At 34.8% G+C, this 20,312-nt stretch overlaps 1 protein-coding gene across 1 annotated transcript in view; it reads right to left on the reverse strand.

The window, feature by feature from the left end:
• Window positions 1-20,312, reverse strand: part of LOC132759628 (multiple epidermal growth factor-like domains protein 6) — a gene marked incomplete at its 3' end in the record, with an annotated part of 149,088 nt that overhangs the window by 45,034 nt on the left and 83,742 nt on the right. The window contains 4 exon segments of the mRNA XM_060751437.1: window positions 2,867-2,989; window positions 4,408-4,530; window positions 11,693-11,797; window positions 15,059-15,168. Of these exon segments, the coding sequence (XP_060607420.1) occupies window positions 2,867-2,989; window positions 4,408-4,530; window positions 11,693-11,797; window positions 15,059-15,168 (461 nt within the window).

Consider the following 20,312-nt stretch of genomic DNA (forward strand, 5'->3'; position numbering starts at 1 on the left):
TTTGATGGAAATACCGTGCGACGCAGTCACTTGGGGTAGCTGGAAAACTGGAGACAACTTCTCGCCGGACCAAATTTAACATTGAAAAACGTCGATTCTGGTGACGTTTTGTGCATTCTAACCTATAACAGATGCCCACAAGTCTTCAGCGTAAATTATTACATGAAAGTCTTCATAGAAACGAAGATATACCCTTTTTTGCTTTAATCCTCGTTGTGAGCACCATAACCTCGTTGTGAGCAAGACAAGCGCAGTGCGTGCTCACCATAACCTCGTTGTGAGCAAGACAAGCGCAGTGCGTGTCTGGTTTTAATATGTAATTCAAGTGGGGAGAATACAATTTTCAATCTACCAAAAGCAATCAAAACGTTTTTCACAATAGTTTCTCTTTGCAATAGTTCTTCTTTGTCTACATAACTTGGCCAGTCTAACATGAATAAAAATCAGGATAAATGCATGCATGTTTATATCACACAGACTGCCCTCTACTCTGGCAACACGAAGTATGTGCAATTTTAAAAATACATAATTTACCTCCCCTTATTAGTTCACCACCATTTGCACAAACAGCAAAACATCTGCAAAATTGTAGGTATAAGTAGTTTTTTTGTTTACCATTATCTATTAAGCTAAGAATATACTAGTGAAGTGTTAAAAGTTACAATACACAAAATAAGTAATCCTCCGCGAAAAACGATAGTCGCATATAATAACAGATAATAACAGATTCAAATAGTTCTCAGCGTTTGTTTGCTCTGTACACGAGCATTTTTCATGATTTTAGTTGCACTGTCTTTCCTAGAAAGCTCATGACAGTCTGTGTTTGACATTTAAATAGCATTTTCATCATGAAATAGTGGCATTTTAAGAAATCTTCTTGACTTCTTAGGTGTTTCACCACTGGTACAATTTTGGGTTAGCTAATTTTATGTACAGTGTGTTTAACTGAAAAGAATGTTTTTTGCAAGAGACATGACCAGAACTTTTCTTTTGATTTTTATGCATCACTGACAGTTTTTTCTAGTAGTTCTTATCTTTTTCAGACCAGGGCAAGTACATACTTGATGCCTCGCTTCGGTCTCTCCTTGAACGACCCCATGTCCAATCACTGAAAAGAATAGTACTGCAGTTGGAAGGCCTTGTCCAAAGAGGTGTTGTGCCTAAATATGAATTAAATTGATTTACTAATAAGGACATTATGGCCAATCTTAAATGTTTTTGGACAATTTGACCTTCAAGATAAAGGCCATTCAGGGGTCAAGGAAAAAAATACAGGCCCGTAGGAAGGTCAGGTCTTGTGCTAAGGGATGTTGTGTTCAAATATGAATCAAATCCATTTACTAATGAGGAAGTTATGGCCAATGTTAAAGTTTTCGGACGGATTGACGGACTGACGGACGGACAGTTCAAAACTAATATGCCTCCCTTCGGATATGCACAACGTCTTGCAAAGAAATGCTGCTGTGCAAAAACGTTTTAATTGCTTTGGTAGGTTGAAAATTATATTTTCACCATCTTTTGTTTGTTTTGGGTTTTACGTCACATCGACACAGTATAGGTCATATGGCGATGTTCCAGCTTTACTGGTGGAGAAAGACCTCAGGTGCCCTTCCGTGCATTATTTCAGGCACGAACGGGTACCTTAGTAGAACCACCGACGTTCCGTAAGCTAGCTTGGATAGCCTCCTCACATGAAAGAATCCAAAGTCCCTGTCGGGAGGTGAGGGGCAAGTGGTTTGAAGTCAACGACCTTAACCACTCAGCCACGGACGCCCCCTTTTTCACCATCTGAATAACATATTAAAACCAGACACGCACTGCGCTTGTCTTGCTCACAACGAGGTTATGGTGCTCACAACGAGGATTAAAGCAAATAAGGGTATATATCTTCGTTTCTATGAAGACTTTCATGTAATAATTTACGCTGAAGACTTGTGGGCATCTGTTTAAGGTTAGAATGCACAAAACTTCACCAAAATCGACGTTTTCAATGTTAAATTTGGTCCGGAGAGAAGTTGTCTCCAGTTTTCCAGCTACCCCGAGTGACTGCGTCGCACGGTATTTCCATCAAAGTGTCGACCAATAGGCAATATCTTTACATGTGCATACTCAGAAAACACATCGCTAGCTAACTGCATTCCGATATTTTTACATAAATGTCTGCAATCTTCAAAAAATATGAAAAACTCACCTTGTTTATCGTGTCAAACGTCCTAGACGGGTGCTCACAACGAGGAACGGAAGTTGCTCACAACATTTTAACCGATGGACATTTTTCACTCGTTGTGAGTTAAACGGGCGTGGTTAACTGGAGTGCAGGTATTAGTTACCCGCACTCCAGAGCATGCCCATTGATTGATTCATTTTGTCCGGGGTTTACATTTTGTGACGACAGAGAAACGGATTGCGATGGAAATATCATATTCAGATGCTCGTTCATTGGTTATTACTTTTTTGTGGTGTTTCGTATTGTGGTATCAGGGAACGTGTTTTTATGTTTGACTATGATACAAAAGAGAAAGAACATCAAAACACTCGGCAATCTAATTTATACTCGGGGGCTACGCCCCCTCGTATTAATCAGATAGCCTCGTGTTTTGATGCTCTTTCTATTACTTATCAGCCGCAGGGCTTATTTGATTAACTATGAAATATCTTGGTCCGTTTACTTACCGTGCTGCTTGCTTCAGTCATAACTGATTCGCTGTTTCTTTTGCACAATCCCTGAGATGACTGCATATAGTGTGTTTATGCAAACCCACAGTAGCTACATAATTTCGTTTTAAAATAAGTATGCATAAAGAACTAGACAACTTCATGTGTATATTAAGCATTGGCATAAATTAAAGAGAAACAGTAAACTTACTTATACACGTTCGGCGATCTGCATGTAAACGTTGACCACTTGGACACTGACACCTGTAGCCCCCACGTGTGTTTACACATTGATGTTGACATCCACCATTATATGAAAGACACTCGTTAACATCTAGTTTAATTACACAAATAACAAAGAATTACAGGAGCACAAAATCATAGGCGGGGCATTATGCGCTAGATTGAAATAACTTTTTAACTTGGGATGTTGAATTCTAGAATTTTTAGGAAACATGTATAATTCGTAATTGTGCACATTCCGTTTACTGGAAATGTTGGATTTCTACATTATCTCAATAAAAAAATTATGTTGGTTCTAACTTTTAATCTTGTACTGTGACCTTGACCTTGAAAGAGGGCATCTCAAGGTTGGTTTTCTACATGAAATTAACTTTAGACACAAGTTCCATGAACTTATATCTCGAAGACATAATGGACACTTTTAATAAGCTTGAAACGAAACTTCACAAAGGGTCATAATTCACAATCTTTTCTCGGCCCTTTCCGTCAAACTTCGGAAAAGAACTTCAAACTACACATAACGGATACGGTATTTCGGTCTAATCTACGCGAAGAAACTAAACATGGAAACAAAAAGAAATTGATGACTTTATTTATACCAATATATAGAGAGAAAAAGCCCACCTAAATTAAGTATATTTATAGATATAAAAGTAAACAATCCATTATTTATTTACTTATTATTATGGTCTAGAAACCGAAAGTATAAAATGTCTACCTTTTGACATTAATCCGAATTTGTTATATTATTAATATAATTTTACATCAGTGGGCATTTTTAAATTGATTATGATTGTCTGACGTATTTCTAAGCATAGTTTTAACGAAATAGACATTATTATTTTTAGGATTTTAAATATACATAACACATTTGTTACATATATACAAAATCAATGATTACATCATTTTTTTAAATTTACATCTTAAACAACGTGGCAGACCTACTTTTAATGCGTATTAAGTCCGGAGTTATTATTAATGATATCCGAGATGTTCCGATTGCATAATTCACAGTCAATCCATCCCAAGAGTAATCGGCTTTTGAAAGTAACTTCTTCAATTTATGGTTCGGGAGACATGTTTAATTTCAAATGAATGCCTACAGTTGTTTGATGTCGCATATAAAATTTTAACCATGTTCAAATTCAGTCAAAATCTAAAGTTTCAAATTAAAGAAGACTTATTTATTTTTGAAGATTTATGTTGAATTGAATTCTTTAACCAGACATTTTTAAGTTCACAAATTTTAATGAAAATGTTCATGCTAAAATTATGCGCCTTGGAAAGAGACTATTGTAATCTCAAATATGCGTGTAAAGTAACAAGCAAATTTAATTGTTGATGAGATATGTTTAACAAGAAGTTGCATCAGTGTTACCCCGACGCGATGCAGACACTGACGCCATTTAGACGAGTAATATAGCTTCTCTATTCTTTGAATAGTCTTACAAAAAATCAGAAGGGTGCTTATAACCACTTCATAATTCTAACAAGAAACATAAACTATACCTTCACATGATCTTCCGTCACGTGATAATTGAAAGCCACGCTTGCATTTACATATAAATGAACCGATGGTGTTACAGCATTCTTGTTCACAACCGCCATTGTTATTTGTGCATTCGTTAATATCTGAAACAAGTAGAAGATGTATCAGTTATCCATGAGGACTGGTCAATGTCATGTACTATTCAGCGTATTTCCGGGTGAAAATTTCAAAACATGACAACTGATTACTTTTTCTTATCTACGAACATTCAAAACGACAGCACCAAAAAATAGTTGACAAAAATAATAAAATTGAAAACTGCATACAGTATGGGAGTCGAAAGGAGTTAACTCCTATTGATAGAATTACAGTTGTTAAGTCTAGAAGTACTACTTTTAACACAGTTGTTTATGTCTTTTTCCAAACCCAAGTATACAATTGCTTAAAGAAATTAATAAAATGTTGTTGTTTTTTTTTCAATTTTTATGTGAAGTATGGCCCATTTAAAATTAAATCTATAGATTTAACAAAAACAAATCTACAGAGAAAGTTTTTAAGTATGGAAAGTGTTAAATAGAAGTTGAATGTAAATCAGTGTACACAATGTATTACTTTTGGAAGGAGGTTTTATTAAGCTTTTGTGACTTTACAACCAGTATGTTAACTGCCCTTTGTTTTACAATCATGATATTTTAATAGATAAGAAGAATGTGTATGTTAAAATAAATATACAAATTAAAATAGAATCTTTTTTATCAAAAATATTATGCATAAAATAATGTAAATGTTTTTAGTAAAAAAAGTTAGAAACAAAAATTGGTACAAAAATAACAAATATAAATTATATTATAATTTATGAAGTTTCGAAAAGTGCCATTAAGTATTAAAAGTCTTTGTACATCGAATATACTGATACCATTGCATTATTGCCATCAATTCCTTTTTATATAAAAAAAAACAACTTCAGAGTGGAACCTCTATATATTGTAATGTATTTATTGAAAATTGTCAAATACCTACATGCAAATCAGAATGGTTTTAACATTGATGAAAGTGGAAATACCTTTTTAAATGGGTTCACACTGAAACTTATGGTAGTTACCTCCAATGGCTTCGAACTAGAATTACACACTGAATTCTAAAAACTATTTAATGTTTTAAGAAGAAACATGAGAACCGCCAGGCGGACCATTATATGCCCGAAAAGTGTTTTTTTTTACCTTACTAAAGTAAGGATGAAACATTTGTAAGACATGGGGGTATTTCATAAGAATATCATATTATGAATAATTGTTGAAAACGAAGTAGAGATAAAAGATACAATTCAGAATGCTCCATCAAAAAGCAACCCTCCTTTATAGCTGAAGAACCTTCATATATATATTTACAGATGCTGTTTCCAAAGCACCACCATCAAGTTGTTGCTATCTTGTGCGACGGATGGACGGAAAGACGCCAGGGTATAACATAATATAAACAAACTTTTTAGGGCATATAATTAATGTTCTCAATATAAATGATCATCCTATGAAGTTTGACAGTTGTAAAACTGTTAACAATAATAATGTCATTTGATATTGACCTTAGACCTTGTGACCCCAATATAGATATAGATCTTTTATTCAAAACAGGCAATCATCCTTAAAGTTTGAACACTGTAAGCCAAATGGAACTTGTGTTATGCTCCAGAAACCACAATTTTCAGTGTTAAGATCATTGTGACCCTGACCTTTGACCTTATAATCCTAAAATCAATAGGGGTCATGTATTGGACATATCTGTTCATCCTATAAAATTTTACAGCTGTAGGTAGATTAATACTTAAGTTATTGAGCAAAAACTGTTTTCAGTTTTAAGGTAATTGTGACCTTGACCTTTGACATTGTGACCCAAAAATTAATAGGGGTCTCCTTCTCAATATTGACAATCATCCTATGAAGTTTAAACACTGTGGGCTAAATGGAACTTGAGTTATGCTCCAGAAACCACAATTTTCAGTGTAAAGGTCATTGTGACCCTGACCTTTGACCTTATGACCCTAAAATCAATAGGGGTCATGCATTGGACATGACTGTTCATCCTTTAAAAGTTTACAGTTGTAGGTTGATTAATACTTAAGTTATTGAGCGAACACCGTTTTCAGTTTAAGGTTAAAGTGTCTTTGACCTTTAACCTTGTGACCCAAAAATCAATAGTGGTTTTCTACTCAATATGGACAAACATCCTATGAAGTTTGAATATTGTGGGCTAAATGGAATTTAAGTTATGCTCCGGAAACCAAACTGCTAACAGACGGACGGACGGAAGGAGCGGACAGAGAGACGGACGCCAGAGGGTATAACATAATATGTCCGAAATTCTTTCGGGCATATAAAAAGAGACATTGACTCATTCATCCTGGAACTGTTCTGATATAAAAACTTTTATTTCAGATGTGCATCAACTTTAAAAGTTGCAACATTGATTGCAGTGTTGATTGTTAGGTTATCAAAAAGGTGACCAATGTCAATTTTATTAATTTTTTTATAGAATTAAAAACAATATATTTTCTTGTGCACGAGGGGGGGGGATATTTGAGAGATTTAAGCTTAAAAAAACTTGAATTATCCTTAGTACAGGAGAGTTGGGACTTTAATAATTGATCCTTTAAAGTAAACACATTAACGATCCTTATACAGGAGACCGAGACTGTTAACTCATCAAATATCCTCAATACAGAAAATTTTGACACATCACTATTGTTAATAAAGGAGTTTGGAGCTTAAAATTCATCAATGAGACTGGGGCTTAAAACTTGTCACAAGGAGATTGCTATTTAAACACACATCACTGATCCTTTATAGAGGAGATATGGACTTAAACACATCAATGATTCGCCACTCAGGAGAACAGGGGCACAAAACACATACATGATCTTTAATTCAGGAGATTGGGTCTTAAAACACATCAATACTCCGGAATACAGGAGATTTGTATCGAGTAAGGTTAAAAGTTGTTGAAATTGCTTTTAAAGGCCTTGAATTGGCTTTCAAAACAAAATAACAAAGACTAATCAATTTTGTTAGATCTCCTGGAAATAGTAGTAGAGTATAAATAGAGCGTTTAGGGAGAAAATCTATAGTTGCTATGACATGATTATATTCCTCTGTACTCGTAAGGTATTGTTTATTTGGATATCAAATACAACGTCCCGTACTGGCACGCAACGCATGCCAGCTAACAGGAGAAATCATCAATCATATTCATGTCTTGCTTTTGTTTTCTCTTATAATAAGTTCTGTAAAAATATATAGAAATACTCACTTAAAGCTTATCTAATTTACTTTTACTGACAATGTACTTAATAATATATTATAAATGGATGTTAAAGTAAATTGTTTATTGAAGCATTAAAAATTTTGAATTTAGATAAAGGTGAAACTTTTTAAGAAGTATTGACAAAATTATTTTAATTGTTCTCTTTAACAAGTAATATTATACTCTTTGAAATTCTCTTTTAAAAAAGTGATTTAAAAAATCTCGCTAAAATCTATCATTGTTCTATTTCACTTTTAATTCAATATTTATTATCGTTGTATGGTTTAATCGCTACTGTCGAATTTTCGCTATATTTGATATTACATTTAACCGAGTTTTGTCTTCAACATAATTATATTTTATATTGAGCACACCATTCGAGGATATTATGCTGGCCATTTCTCTGTCTTTACATTCGACAGCGAGAAGATGCTCATTTTATGTCTGCGTCATGACTCAAGGATACGACAATTCTAGTCGTACATGCATGTCTGCGTCATGACTCAAGAGCAAGACAATTGTAGTCTTACATGCATGTCTGCGTCATGACTCGAGGGCAAGACAATTCTAGTCTTACATGCATGTCTGCGTCATGACTCGAGGGCAAGACAATTCTAGTCTTAAATGCATGTATGCGTCATAACTCGAAGTCAAGACAATTTAGTCTTACATGCATGTCTGCGTCATGACTCAAGGCCAAGACAATTCTAGTCCTAATGCATGTCTGCGTCATGACTCGAGGTCAAGACAATTCAGTCTTACATGCATGTCTGCGTCACGACTTGAGGGCAAGACAATTCTAAACTTACATGTATGTATGTGTCATGACTTGAGGGCAAGACAATTCTAGTCTTACATGCATGTCTGCGTCATTACGCGAGGGCAAGGTTATTCTAGTCTTACATGCATGTCATCGGCACGTCTCGAGGGCAAGACAATTCTAGTCTTACATGCATGTCTGCGTCATGACTTGAGGGCAAGACAATTCTAAACTTACATGTATGTATGTGTCATGACTTGAGGGCAAGACAATTCTAGTCTTACATGCATGTCTGCGTCATTACGCGAGGGCAAGGTTATTCTAGTCTTACATGCATGTCATCGGCACGTCTCGAGGGCAAGACAATTCTAGTCTTACATGCATGTCTGCGTCATGACTAAAGGGCAAGACAATTCTGGTCTTACATGCATGTCTGCGTTATGACTCGAGGGCAAGACAATCCTAGTCTTATATGCATGTCTGCGTCATGACTCGCGGGCAAGACAATTCTAGTCTTACATGCATGTCTGCGTCATATCTCGAGGTCAAGACAATTAAGTCTTACATGCATGTCTGCGTTATGACTCAAGGGCAAGACAATTCTAGTCTTAAATGCATGTCTGCGTCATTACGCGATGGCAAGGCAATTCTATTCTTACATGCATGTCTGCGTCGCGACTCGAGGGCAAGTCACCGCTTGTCTTATATGCATGTCTGCGTCATGACTCAAAGGCAAGACAATTCTAGTCTTACATGCATGTCTGCGTCTTGACTCAAGGACAAGACGATTCTAGTCTTACATGCATGTCTGCGTCAAGAGTCGAGGATAACACAATTCTAGTCTTACATGCATGTCTGCGCCATGACTCGAGGTTACCACAATTCTTGTCTTACATGCATGTCTGCGTCATGACTCGAGGGCAAGACAATTCTAGTATAACATGCATGTCTGCGTCATGACTCGAGTGTCTTACATAACATTGTCGACTAAAACTCAACAATAGAAGCAGTGACAATTACAATTTTATACTGAGAATTAAAGACACATATGTCCTTCAGTATGCATAAAAAATTCGAAAATATTCTGCTATTGTGGCTGAGTTGTGTCACTCGTGTTTTCACCCCGCGACCCCGCCAAGCAAAATCAAGCGAATGCCGTAATAAATTAACTTCGCCCGCCCTCCACTAGTAAGCGTGTTTTTGCTTCGCGACACCGCCGTTTTATTTCTTAAATTTCTCAAAGTCCGTCAGTGTAGTGTCAGCGAAATTGTCGTACATTCATATCTGCAAAACTACATAATGCATCCCAGTCTCATACCGAATAGAACATATCGACTATCCACTACTCAAGAAGAATCCAATATTTTTCATTTCCTCTAATTTATAATTTATTAACAAAAATATTTTCCGCAACGCACAGTATTTTGGCATCATATTTTTTAACAAACAGTTCAATGTAATCAAGATTGACACACACATATAATACCATGATCGATGTATACAAGATTAACACACAAACATAAAGAAATCCATACAGCATAAACAGACAGTTTGATGTATAAAAGACTGACACATAAACATTAAAGTAGTCTCGATACCATAAACAGACAGTCCGATGTATACAATATTGACACACAGACATAAAAGTAGTCCATATATCGATATTTACAAGATTGACACATCAATATACCTTGAACAGACAATTCGATGTATACATTATTGACACACAAAAATAAAAGTAGTCCATACACCATAAAAAGACAGTTTGATGTATACAAGATTGACACTCAAAAATAAAAGTAGTCCATACACCATAACAAGAGCGATCAGTAATCACATGTGTCACCTCATGATGGCCAATTTCATGTTGGGACACATTTTGTGACAGACGGACAGACAGACGGACAGTGCACAACTAGACTTGGTACTGATCATTCCTGTAAAGTTTGGATGAAATTGCACCAGTAGTTTATGAGGAGTAGTCCGGACAAGCTTTTGCGTATCTGGCAACACACAGAAAAAAAAACACCTTTTTATCAAAGGGCCATAACTCGGCCAAAAATCATTCAACCAAAAAACCCGTGCAATATGCGCAAGGACTTGAGCTACAGATCAATCCTGTAAAGTTTCATTGAAATTGCATCAGTGGTATAAGAGAAATAGTCCGGACAAACTTTAAAAAAAATTTATTAAAGGGCCATAATTCTGACAAAAATCATTGAACCGGAAAATACTGACACTATGCACAACTAGACTTGGTACTGATCATTCTTGTAAAGTTTGGATGAAATTGCACCAGTAGTTTATGAGGAGTAGTCCGGACAAGCTTTTGTGTATCTGGCAACACACAGAAAAAACACCTTTTTATCAAAGGGCCATAACTCGGCCAAAAATCATTCAACCGAAAAAACTCGTGCAATATGCGCAAGGACTTGAGCTACAGATCAATCCTGTAAAGTTTCATTGAAATTGCATTAGTGGTATAAGAGAAGTAGTCCGGACAAACTTTAAAATTAAAAATTATTAAAGGGCCATAACTCTGACAAAAATCATTGAACCGGAAAATGCTGACAATATGCACAACTAGACTTGGTACTGATCATTCCTGTAAAGTTTGTATGAAATTGCACCAGTTGTTTATGAGGAGTAGTCCGGACAAGTTTTGTGACGGACGGACGGACAGACAGACAGACAGACAGACGGACAGACAGACGACGGAGAAGTGATCCCTATATGTCGCCACTACTCCGTAGAGGCGACACAAAGACGTTTGATTTATACAAGATGGACACAAAAACATAAAAGTAGTCTCGGGCTGTACAATGTATATATACCATGAACGGGTAGTTTAATACATGTATATCCAATATTCACACACAAAGTAAACATAGTCATAACAACGTGAGTTTACAGTTCAGTGTTTAACACGAGATTCACAAGTCAACATAACATGTGCAGACGGTTCAGTGTATTTTTGATTCACACACACAAAATAACCATTCTATAAATTGATAGTTCAATATATTCACAAGTTTCACATACTTACATAAATTGTCACCATACCACGAACGGGAAATTTAATATGTAAAAGATTCACACCTTTAAAGAGTCAAAAGTGTCATGCAGTTACTATTAATTGATTACGACAGCAATGTATGAAGTATGGCTCAAAATGAAACTTTGTAAGGAAAAAACTACGATAAACACAGTTTTAACTTATCTACTAAAGAAGATAGACACATATTTACCGTATTCGCATCGGCCACCTTGAAATCCAGCAGGGCAAATACATCTTTGACCATATGATGACATGCAGTTTCCTCCATTTAAACATAAAGCTCTATTGCATTCCCCTGTAAATATAAGATTTCAAGCATGTAAAAGACATAAATCTAGCAATGGGTATTAACAAGTAAATTTGTGTGTAACACGACTAGAAACAGCGAATATTGGTATATATAAGAGACGGAAGTAGACAAAGTCAGCCGAATTTAAACGAGTTGTTGTTGTTCTTCGTGTTTAAGATTAGGTCGTCATCAACTTTTATAATGGGCAATGCTATTGAGTTTATAAATGTTGACGAACTCGCCAGTTCTGGTGTCTGATCATAAACAAAAATACATTTAAAGACGACACTTTGCCGGTCCCTATCAGTTTTATAATGTCGGTAGTTTGGTAGTTTATTTATATATATATCTATTACATATTTTTCGTTTTGATTGCAGGTTATTCACATGCAATAGTGAGCGGTAAAACAGTAAATTTATGATTTTGCTAGACTTAACTGACATTCATGTTCTGTGATAAATTGTGATTTACCTCAATCTTGGCTTTATATAGTTCCATGCCTGTTAAATCGGCGTTTCAGAAAAAAATGCAAAAAAATCAATTTTGACTTTTCATGTAAATACGACTAAAGACGGTAGGATTGAGTGGCACAACACCACTTTAAAATAAAAGGTGTCAAGTGCCGTGTGGCAGCTGTAAAAAGTTGCCCGTACTTCACTTCAGTGTTGTTCTATTTTTCTGGTCCTTCAGGATCATTGATACCAGCACTTTTAAGTGTTGAAAATTTAATACCGCTCAAGCCGGTGCAAGTGGGCATGGGGAATGTTGCATTGTTTCATAATTCCTCATGCACAGACACAATCAAACCGAGTCTGCAATTTTCATGAAATGTAATTTATGCTTCCGAGAGCTTACCCTTTCTCCAGATGTTTACATGTACAAGCAAATCTTTATGTTTGAAGGCTACTATTTATTAATTTTGTACTAGATCTAATACTAGATTTACAGGAAAGGAAAAGTTATATTTTGTAATTCTTGTTGTACAGATCTCCCGTGATGACAAGTGACATATTCCTAAAATTATTCCCTGTAGAGAGGATATTGAAAACTCTTTGGTTTGAATGTGCGAATCCCAAGTACTCCACACAAAGATTATGGATCAAGACGACATTACCTTGCTGTACATTTACTCGTGAAAAACAAGATTGCATTTGTGAAAAAATGCTGTATGCCACCGCATTAATTCTCAACACTATAATTATAGTTTGAACAAAAGTAGATTTTCTTTTGTTTCTATACAATTGAACTTTGCTATAATGCAGGAGTAACTAGTGAAATCATATTTTAAAATTTCAAACGAAAGAAATGTACAGCTGTGTCTTATGTTCAGATACAAAGGCCACAGTTTAATAAATGATTCAAAATAAAAGTATTCTTACTTGATAAAAATTATGGTATCTACTGTATTACATTAATGTATTGACCTTTGAGATATAGTAACATTTATTTTTCTTATATGCTTTTCAAGCATTACCTACATTTATTTCTGAAAACATAAAGAAACATCTATCATTTAAAATCATTATTCTATGCATTGTGTAAATCACTTTGTCGTATAGTCGTGTCTTCGCCTTCCGCCCCGCGGAGCACAATTACGACAAAGTCGTCACTTTGTCGTATATTCGAGTTTTCGACTGATTTGTGCTATGTCTTATTTTTGCTCCTCAGGGCGCCAGGTAAATACACGAATGTCACTTTGTCGTAATTTTGGTTTTCGCTCCGCATGACGCCAGACGAAATCACACAACACGAAAATACGGCTTTGTCGTACTTTCGCTCCGCGTTGCACCAGGCAAAAACATGAAATTACGACAATGCAACAAATTTATCTGCGGAGCACCAGGCGAAATACAAAAAATACAACAAAGTGATTATTTTGTAGTTTTATCGTGTTTTCGACTGGCGCCCCACAAACCGAAAGTCCGACAAACTAGTAGATACCTTAAAATATTCTTTTATATTTGCTCCAAACGAACATGATTTTTTTCTTTTATAAGGATAATGATCTTTCCGCAGCAGTCATTTCCTCTGATCAGTCAGGAAAATAGCGTTGTGCGATGTAGTTGTTGAATTGACCAGAATGACGTCACGATAACATATTTTCCTTAAAAAGTACATGTATAATACATTTTTACTGAAATAAAATTAAAATATCTATCAAGTAAAATGGCAACAATTCACTTTACATGTACTTGCAGAAGTTTACCTATGTAACATATGCATGATACATCAGTAAATTGTTCTGGTGCCAACTCATAATGCTCTATGAAAAATAGTAACTCCTACGAACAAAAGCCTAATTAAATGGTGGCTGATTTAGAACACTTTTGTGCATCGTGTTGTCACTAGCGACATCACGACATAGCACCAAACGGCGCCTTGTCGAACTTTCGTCTTGTCGTCCTGTCGCAAGCGATGCAAGCCAAACGGCGCGTTGTCGTGCAGCGTTTAGTCGCGATGTCACGGTATCGCTCGGCTCAAAACGAAGAATTAGCCACATCGCGACAATGCGCCGAACAACAACGCGCTGTTTGGCGTGCTTCGCTAGCGACAAGACGAAAATGCGATATTGATATAGGTCGTGTTGTCGCTATCGACAACGCAACCCGCAATGTGTACCAAATCAGCCACTATATAATAAGGACTTTATAACTTTTACGTAGGACTATACGTAGGAGATTAAAAAAAACACCTAATCATGGCTTTGTAACTTCTACGTAAAGAATATTATAACGTTTACATAGGACTTTTTAACTCCTACTATATCAATATTTTTTTTATCTTCTACGTAGAAGTTATAAACTTCTTATTAGGCTTTTTCTTCTATGTAGGACTACTGAATAGAGAAAAACGGCATCCCTATAAAACGATCAAGTCGTTATTAGCCTTTTTATTAGTAGTTTTAATTAGGCATTTTTATCCCCGTCGTAGCGTCGTAGGTGTCATATATTTTTATATCCTATGTAGGATTATTCTTTTTTTTAATATAAAACTAATATGAATTGGCACAACTCGTGGCCACGACATAGTATCTCGTGCCCACGACATAGTATCTCGTTGTCACGACTTAGTAACTCGTTGGGGCACCACGACATAGTATCTCGTGCCCACGACATAGTATCTCCTAATTAGGCATTTTTATCCCCAACGTAGGAGTCATATTTTTTATATCCTATGTAGGATTATTCTTTTTTTTTTATAGAACTATTATGAATTGGCACAAGGTCACTTCGTAGAAAATACATATAGTTTGTTGAAATACTAACGGTACATGCACGATGGTTCACTTCCCTGCTGTCTCCATCCATGACAACATTTATATTTTGTTATATATCTCGGCTGATACTGATCTTTGTAAGTTGTATAGTAATATTGTCTGAAATACAAAAACGATAAACTACATAAGACTGTTCTACTTCTGAAGAAAAAGCGAAAATGAAAGGGAAACTACATTGCATAAGGTTGACTGATAATTTTTTCATATTCTACACGTGGAACGATACTAAATCATCGGTCATTTTTGATACATGTGTTACACTTATATAGTAAAGTTATATTGAAACTTTTCGTATAATTACACTGATGATGCAGCAGACAAAGCCTGTTAGATTGATCGGCCGCCAAGAAATGATCAATAGATCAATCGGCGTCAAATAACAAATACAAGTAAATTTATGTGAAATGAAGTTTAATGAAATAATAATAATGAAATAAAATAATAAAAAAGAACAAGAAAAAAAGATGAAATAATTCTTCTAGCTTAACATGTTTGTCTAAAATGTCACTAAAATAAGACGAACTTATTAATAATTATAACAAGTACTTTATTAATCTGTAAGTATTATCAGAATTTACAGCACTTTTGGTTACAACTGGTCAGTTAACTCTAAACAAGAAAAATATTACATACATTCGTAGGTACGATTGAATACTACTTTCTGTGAAGACTTTTTATGCTTGCTGCATGAAAGGTGAACAAACATGTCATGAGATATTTTATATCTTTAAATATTTCAATGGAATGTTATTAATGTATCACCATATTAAAGTTGCATGCCTTCAGATGAGAAAAATGATTTCAAGGAAATCAAAATATAAAAAGAAAATTCACGGTCAATTGACTGCTTTGAAGCATAATCACAAAATAAAATTACACATAAATTAAAACCCTTTTTAATACACTAAAAAAAAAACAACCGAAAGACACATTTGTAAATATTTATTACAATAAAATATGAAAAGGTATTTTCCGTCCTATGCGACGCGCCGAGGTTAACTATATTTATAATTCCCGCGCTAAGTCACGGTGGTGCTTGGGATAATCACTTGATACTGTAAACGGCAGCCATTTTCGCACAGTTTATCCTACCGAAAAGATATGAAAAAATACTTGCAATTCAAAGTATAGTTTGTTTGCTACATAAAGATTATCGATTTACTCTTTCTGCCTAACTGTAATAATATTGATGTTTTTTCATTGGCTTAAACCATCACGTTATCAATACATATGTAGGTGTGAACTAATTTCGTGTTCATTAAAATTATGCCGTAAATAGACATATAACAATTTTATTTACAAATAAATTGATATAACAACCATCCCAGAAGCATTTAAGATAATAATAATCATTGGAAATTAATAAATGCATATAAATCGTAAATTTGTGTATGATAACTCACCCCCTAAACAAAACATAATAGACTCAACCATAACAAGTGTCTGCTTCTTTATCTAATTATGTAGTTGCATGACCATGATTAGCAAACCAAATTTAAGAGCTAAACCTATTGCACAGGAGGCGCTGAATTTGTTTTGGTCTCAGAATGTCAGAAAGGTGAAGGTTGTGAGATTATATGTATAGTGCCACCAATTCTTTCCAGCGTTTTAATTGTAGTAAATTGGTTATAAGACTAATTGCAACACTGATATTCAATTCAATGTTTATTTGACTTAAACAATTTGAAAAAAAAATGAGTTGCCATAACTGGGATTTGAACTCCAGACCGCTCGCTTCATAAGCGAGCGCGCAAAGCACGGCCACGGTGAAGTTATATGTTAACGACCTGAAGAAAACCATATTATTCTAAATTAGGGTTTGTAACCCTTATCATTTTGTTTAAAACAGATGTAAATAATCATGGAGCTTACTATAAGCATGTATATCTATAAAGAATAAAACAATATTAGAAATCTTCGACCATTCGGGAACTATTTTGCTTGAAAGTTAATGCGCCTGTCATTTGACCATCTTTACACAGTGATCTCCCCTGAAATTTTCGGCGTTAGTGTACATATAAAGGGAAGTAACCGCTTCAAAAAAGCGGACTACTTTCGGCATTTGCAATTAACAGCATCAGGGTCTGAAATTTCGCTACCATTATTTGTTTGGTCTGACGACCCAAACAAATAATAATACTATGACCACAGCAGATTTCGTACAGAAAAATCCAACATTCGGAACTATACATTACTTTACAAATGACAAAGTTAACCTGTTGAGAATAAAGTGTTACATTGCTTAGTCATATAACTTTTTGTTTAGCCTTTGCGGCACTTTTTTGAGTATTCAAAATTTGGTTATTTATGTAATAGAAAAAAACCCATCGAAACAAGACGCTATCTGACTTGTACGAAAGTGTGTAGCTCCCGCGTATGAATCAGATTGCCATAGTATATCGTGGCCACGACTTAATTATGTTGTTCCCACGACTTAGTAACTCGTGACCATGACTTAGTAACTCGTTGCCACGACAAAGTATCTTGTGGCCACGACATAGTATCTCGCGGCCACGACCTAATTATCTCGTTCCCACGACTAAGTAACTCGTGGCCACGACTTAGTAAGTCGTTGCTACGAAATAGTATTTCGTGGCCATGACATAGTAACTCGTAGCCACGACTTAATGTTTCGTTCCCACGACTTAGTTAGTGGCCCAGACATAGTATCTCATGCGCACGACATAGTATTTCGTGCCCACGACTTAACTTTCTCGTTCCCACGACTTAGTAACTCGTGACCACGACATAGTATCTCGTGCGCACGAGATAAAAGAAACAAAAACGCACACACACATGTCACCTCTGTGCCACCGTAAAACTATAATACAAGAGTGATATTCCTTGATTGATGAAGGATCGCTTATAACTGCATGACAAAATTATGTACAAAGAGAGTAGTGCAGGTATCTCATTATGAGTTGGCTTTCAGTGAAAATGTTTATATGAATTTTGATATCGCTCAGTCTTGTACTCAAACTAATTGTTTTTTCAGCATTGCTCTTTGGAAAAAACACCTATTACTATCAAACACTGTTTGATATTATAGTCTTTCAAAAACTGCTGTAAAATCTTTTTTTTTACAATTAGATACACCAGGGCCTTAGACCCTGGATACATGATGAAAATTGAAATCAAGCCCGTCACGTGACTATAGGAGGTAACAAACACACGGCTGCTGTTGTAATTTATACTACAATTAAGTATGGAAAATGCAGGAAATAAACATCTTGACCACATTCTTTACTGAAAAGCCCAATTAAGATAACGTTACAAAGCTATCTCAAAGTTCTAATTATCCTTTGATAATTTTCATTGCGTTAATTTATACTGTAAATGCAATTATCTATATCTATTATCGTTATGTTTTTAGATATTAAGTGTTAATAACAAAGAAAAACTAATTTTCTATTTTTAAAATTGTGGATTAAATTTATAAAAGGAAAAAGGACTCGTGCTAAAGCTCTGAATCGACAGATTTATGTTAAACTTGCAAGTCAACAAACAAGTATGGGATTTTATGAATACATATTGTTTCAATACATGAATTCACTTTGAAACATACAAAAGGTGAATTGATAATGTACTAAATAATAAATACTTGTTGTAAATTAAATATACATCAGGGTAAAGAAATGCCAGATGAAAATAATAAAACAATAGGGGGAGGCGAGTCATTTTCTATACCTTCTGCATTAATAACATTACAGTTTTGCCTAAAATTGTGAAAAGCAACACGATATTACTTTACGTTTAAATCAGATGACCATCACCTGTAAATGTATATAGAGCCTTTAATAAGGGAACTTGCAGTGGGTATGTTTACCGACTAGAGGTCACGTGACTGCTTTCGTCGATGTTGTTATTGTTGACATTATTATTGTTTAATTTTTAATTACTATTACTAAAATGACTGTCAGACGAATGAATGCATGAAAATATCTTAGCTTTATATTTGAATATATATTTGAACAATAATAATTATTATGATACTAAATAACCGCTTATATAGGGACATTTTTTGTTTTTGTATAAGTCAACAGAGCAGTTTTGGAATTGCACACTTATTATTCATTTTTTTTTTTGTAGAAGTTCACAACACTAAGTTCCATGCAATTCAAGGTTATGAAGTTTAAGACAAACATATTTATCAAAATATCAGAAAATTTATACTTAGAAACCCGAATACATTACAACATTTCAATTTTGACGAAGACTAAAGTATAGAGTTACGTGCTATGAAATCTACACATTGTAGTTTCTAAGATGAAAAATTTTAAGATTTCATTTTTAACATATATTGAATAGTTCATGTAACCTACTTGTGTATTAGACTAGAAACATGTAAATTGTGTATAGTACCAGCTAAAGTTAATCTCCTTTTGAGTCAGAATGGAAACATGTAAATTGTGTATACATCTAGCTAAAGTTAACCTACTTGTGCATCAGACTAAAAACATGCAAATTGTGTATAGGTACCAATTAAAGTTAACTTACTTGTGCATCAGACTAGAAATATGTGAATTGAGTAAATTACCTATTAAGTTTAACCTACTTGTGCATCAGACTGAAAAAAAAATTAATTGCTTATAACACCAGTTAATGTAAACCTACCAGTGAATCACACTCAAAACATGTGAATTGCTATAGTACCAGCTTAAGTTAACCTACTTGTGTATCAGACTACAAACGTGTAAATTGTGTATAGTACCAGCTAAAGTTAAACTACTTGTGCATCAGACTGGAAACATGTAAATTGTGTAAAGTACGAGCTACAGTTAAGCTACTTGTGCATCAGACAAAAACATGTAAATTGTTATAGTACCAGCTAAAGTTTACTTACTTGTGCATTAGACTAGAAACATATGAATTGTGTATAGGACCAGCTTAAGTTAACCTACTTGTGCATCAGGCTAGAAACATGTTAATTGTGTAAAGTACAAGCTAAAGTTTACCTACTTTTGCATCAGACAAAATATGGAAATCGATAATAGTACCAATAAAAGTAAACCTACTAGTGCATCAGACTAGATACATGTAAATAATGTATAGTAACAGCTAAAGTTAACCTTCTTGTGCATCACACTAGTAGCATGTAAATTGTGTAGAGTACCAGCTAAAGTTAACCTACTTGTGTATCAGACTAGATACATGTAAATTATGTAGAGTACCAATTAAAGTTAACTAACTTGTGCTTCAGATAAAAACATGTAAATTGATCGTAGTACCAGCTAAAGTTAACC

The sequence above is a fragment of the Ruditapes philippinarum genome, unplaced genomic scaffold, assembly GCF_026571515.1.
Source record: "Ruditapes philippinarum isolate M1 unplaced genomic scaffold, ASM2657151v2 ctg229_1_1_1_1, whole genome shotgun sequence".
NCBI lineage: Eukaryota > Metazoa > Mollusca > Bivalvia > Venerida > Veneridae > Ruditapes > Ruditapes philippinarum.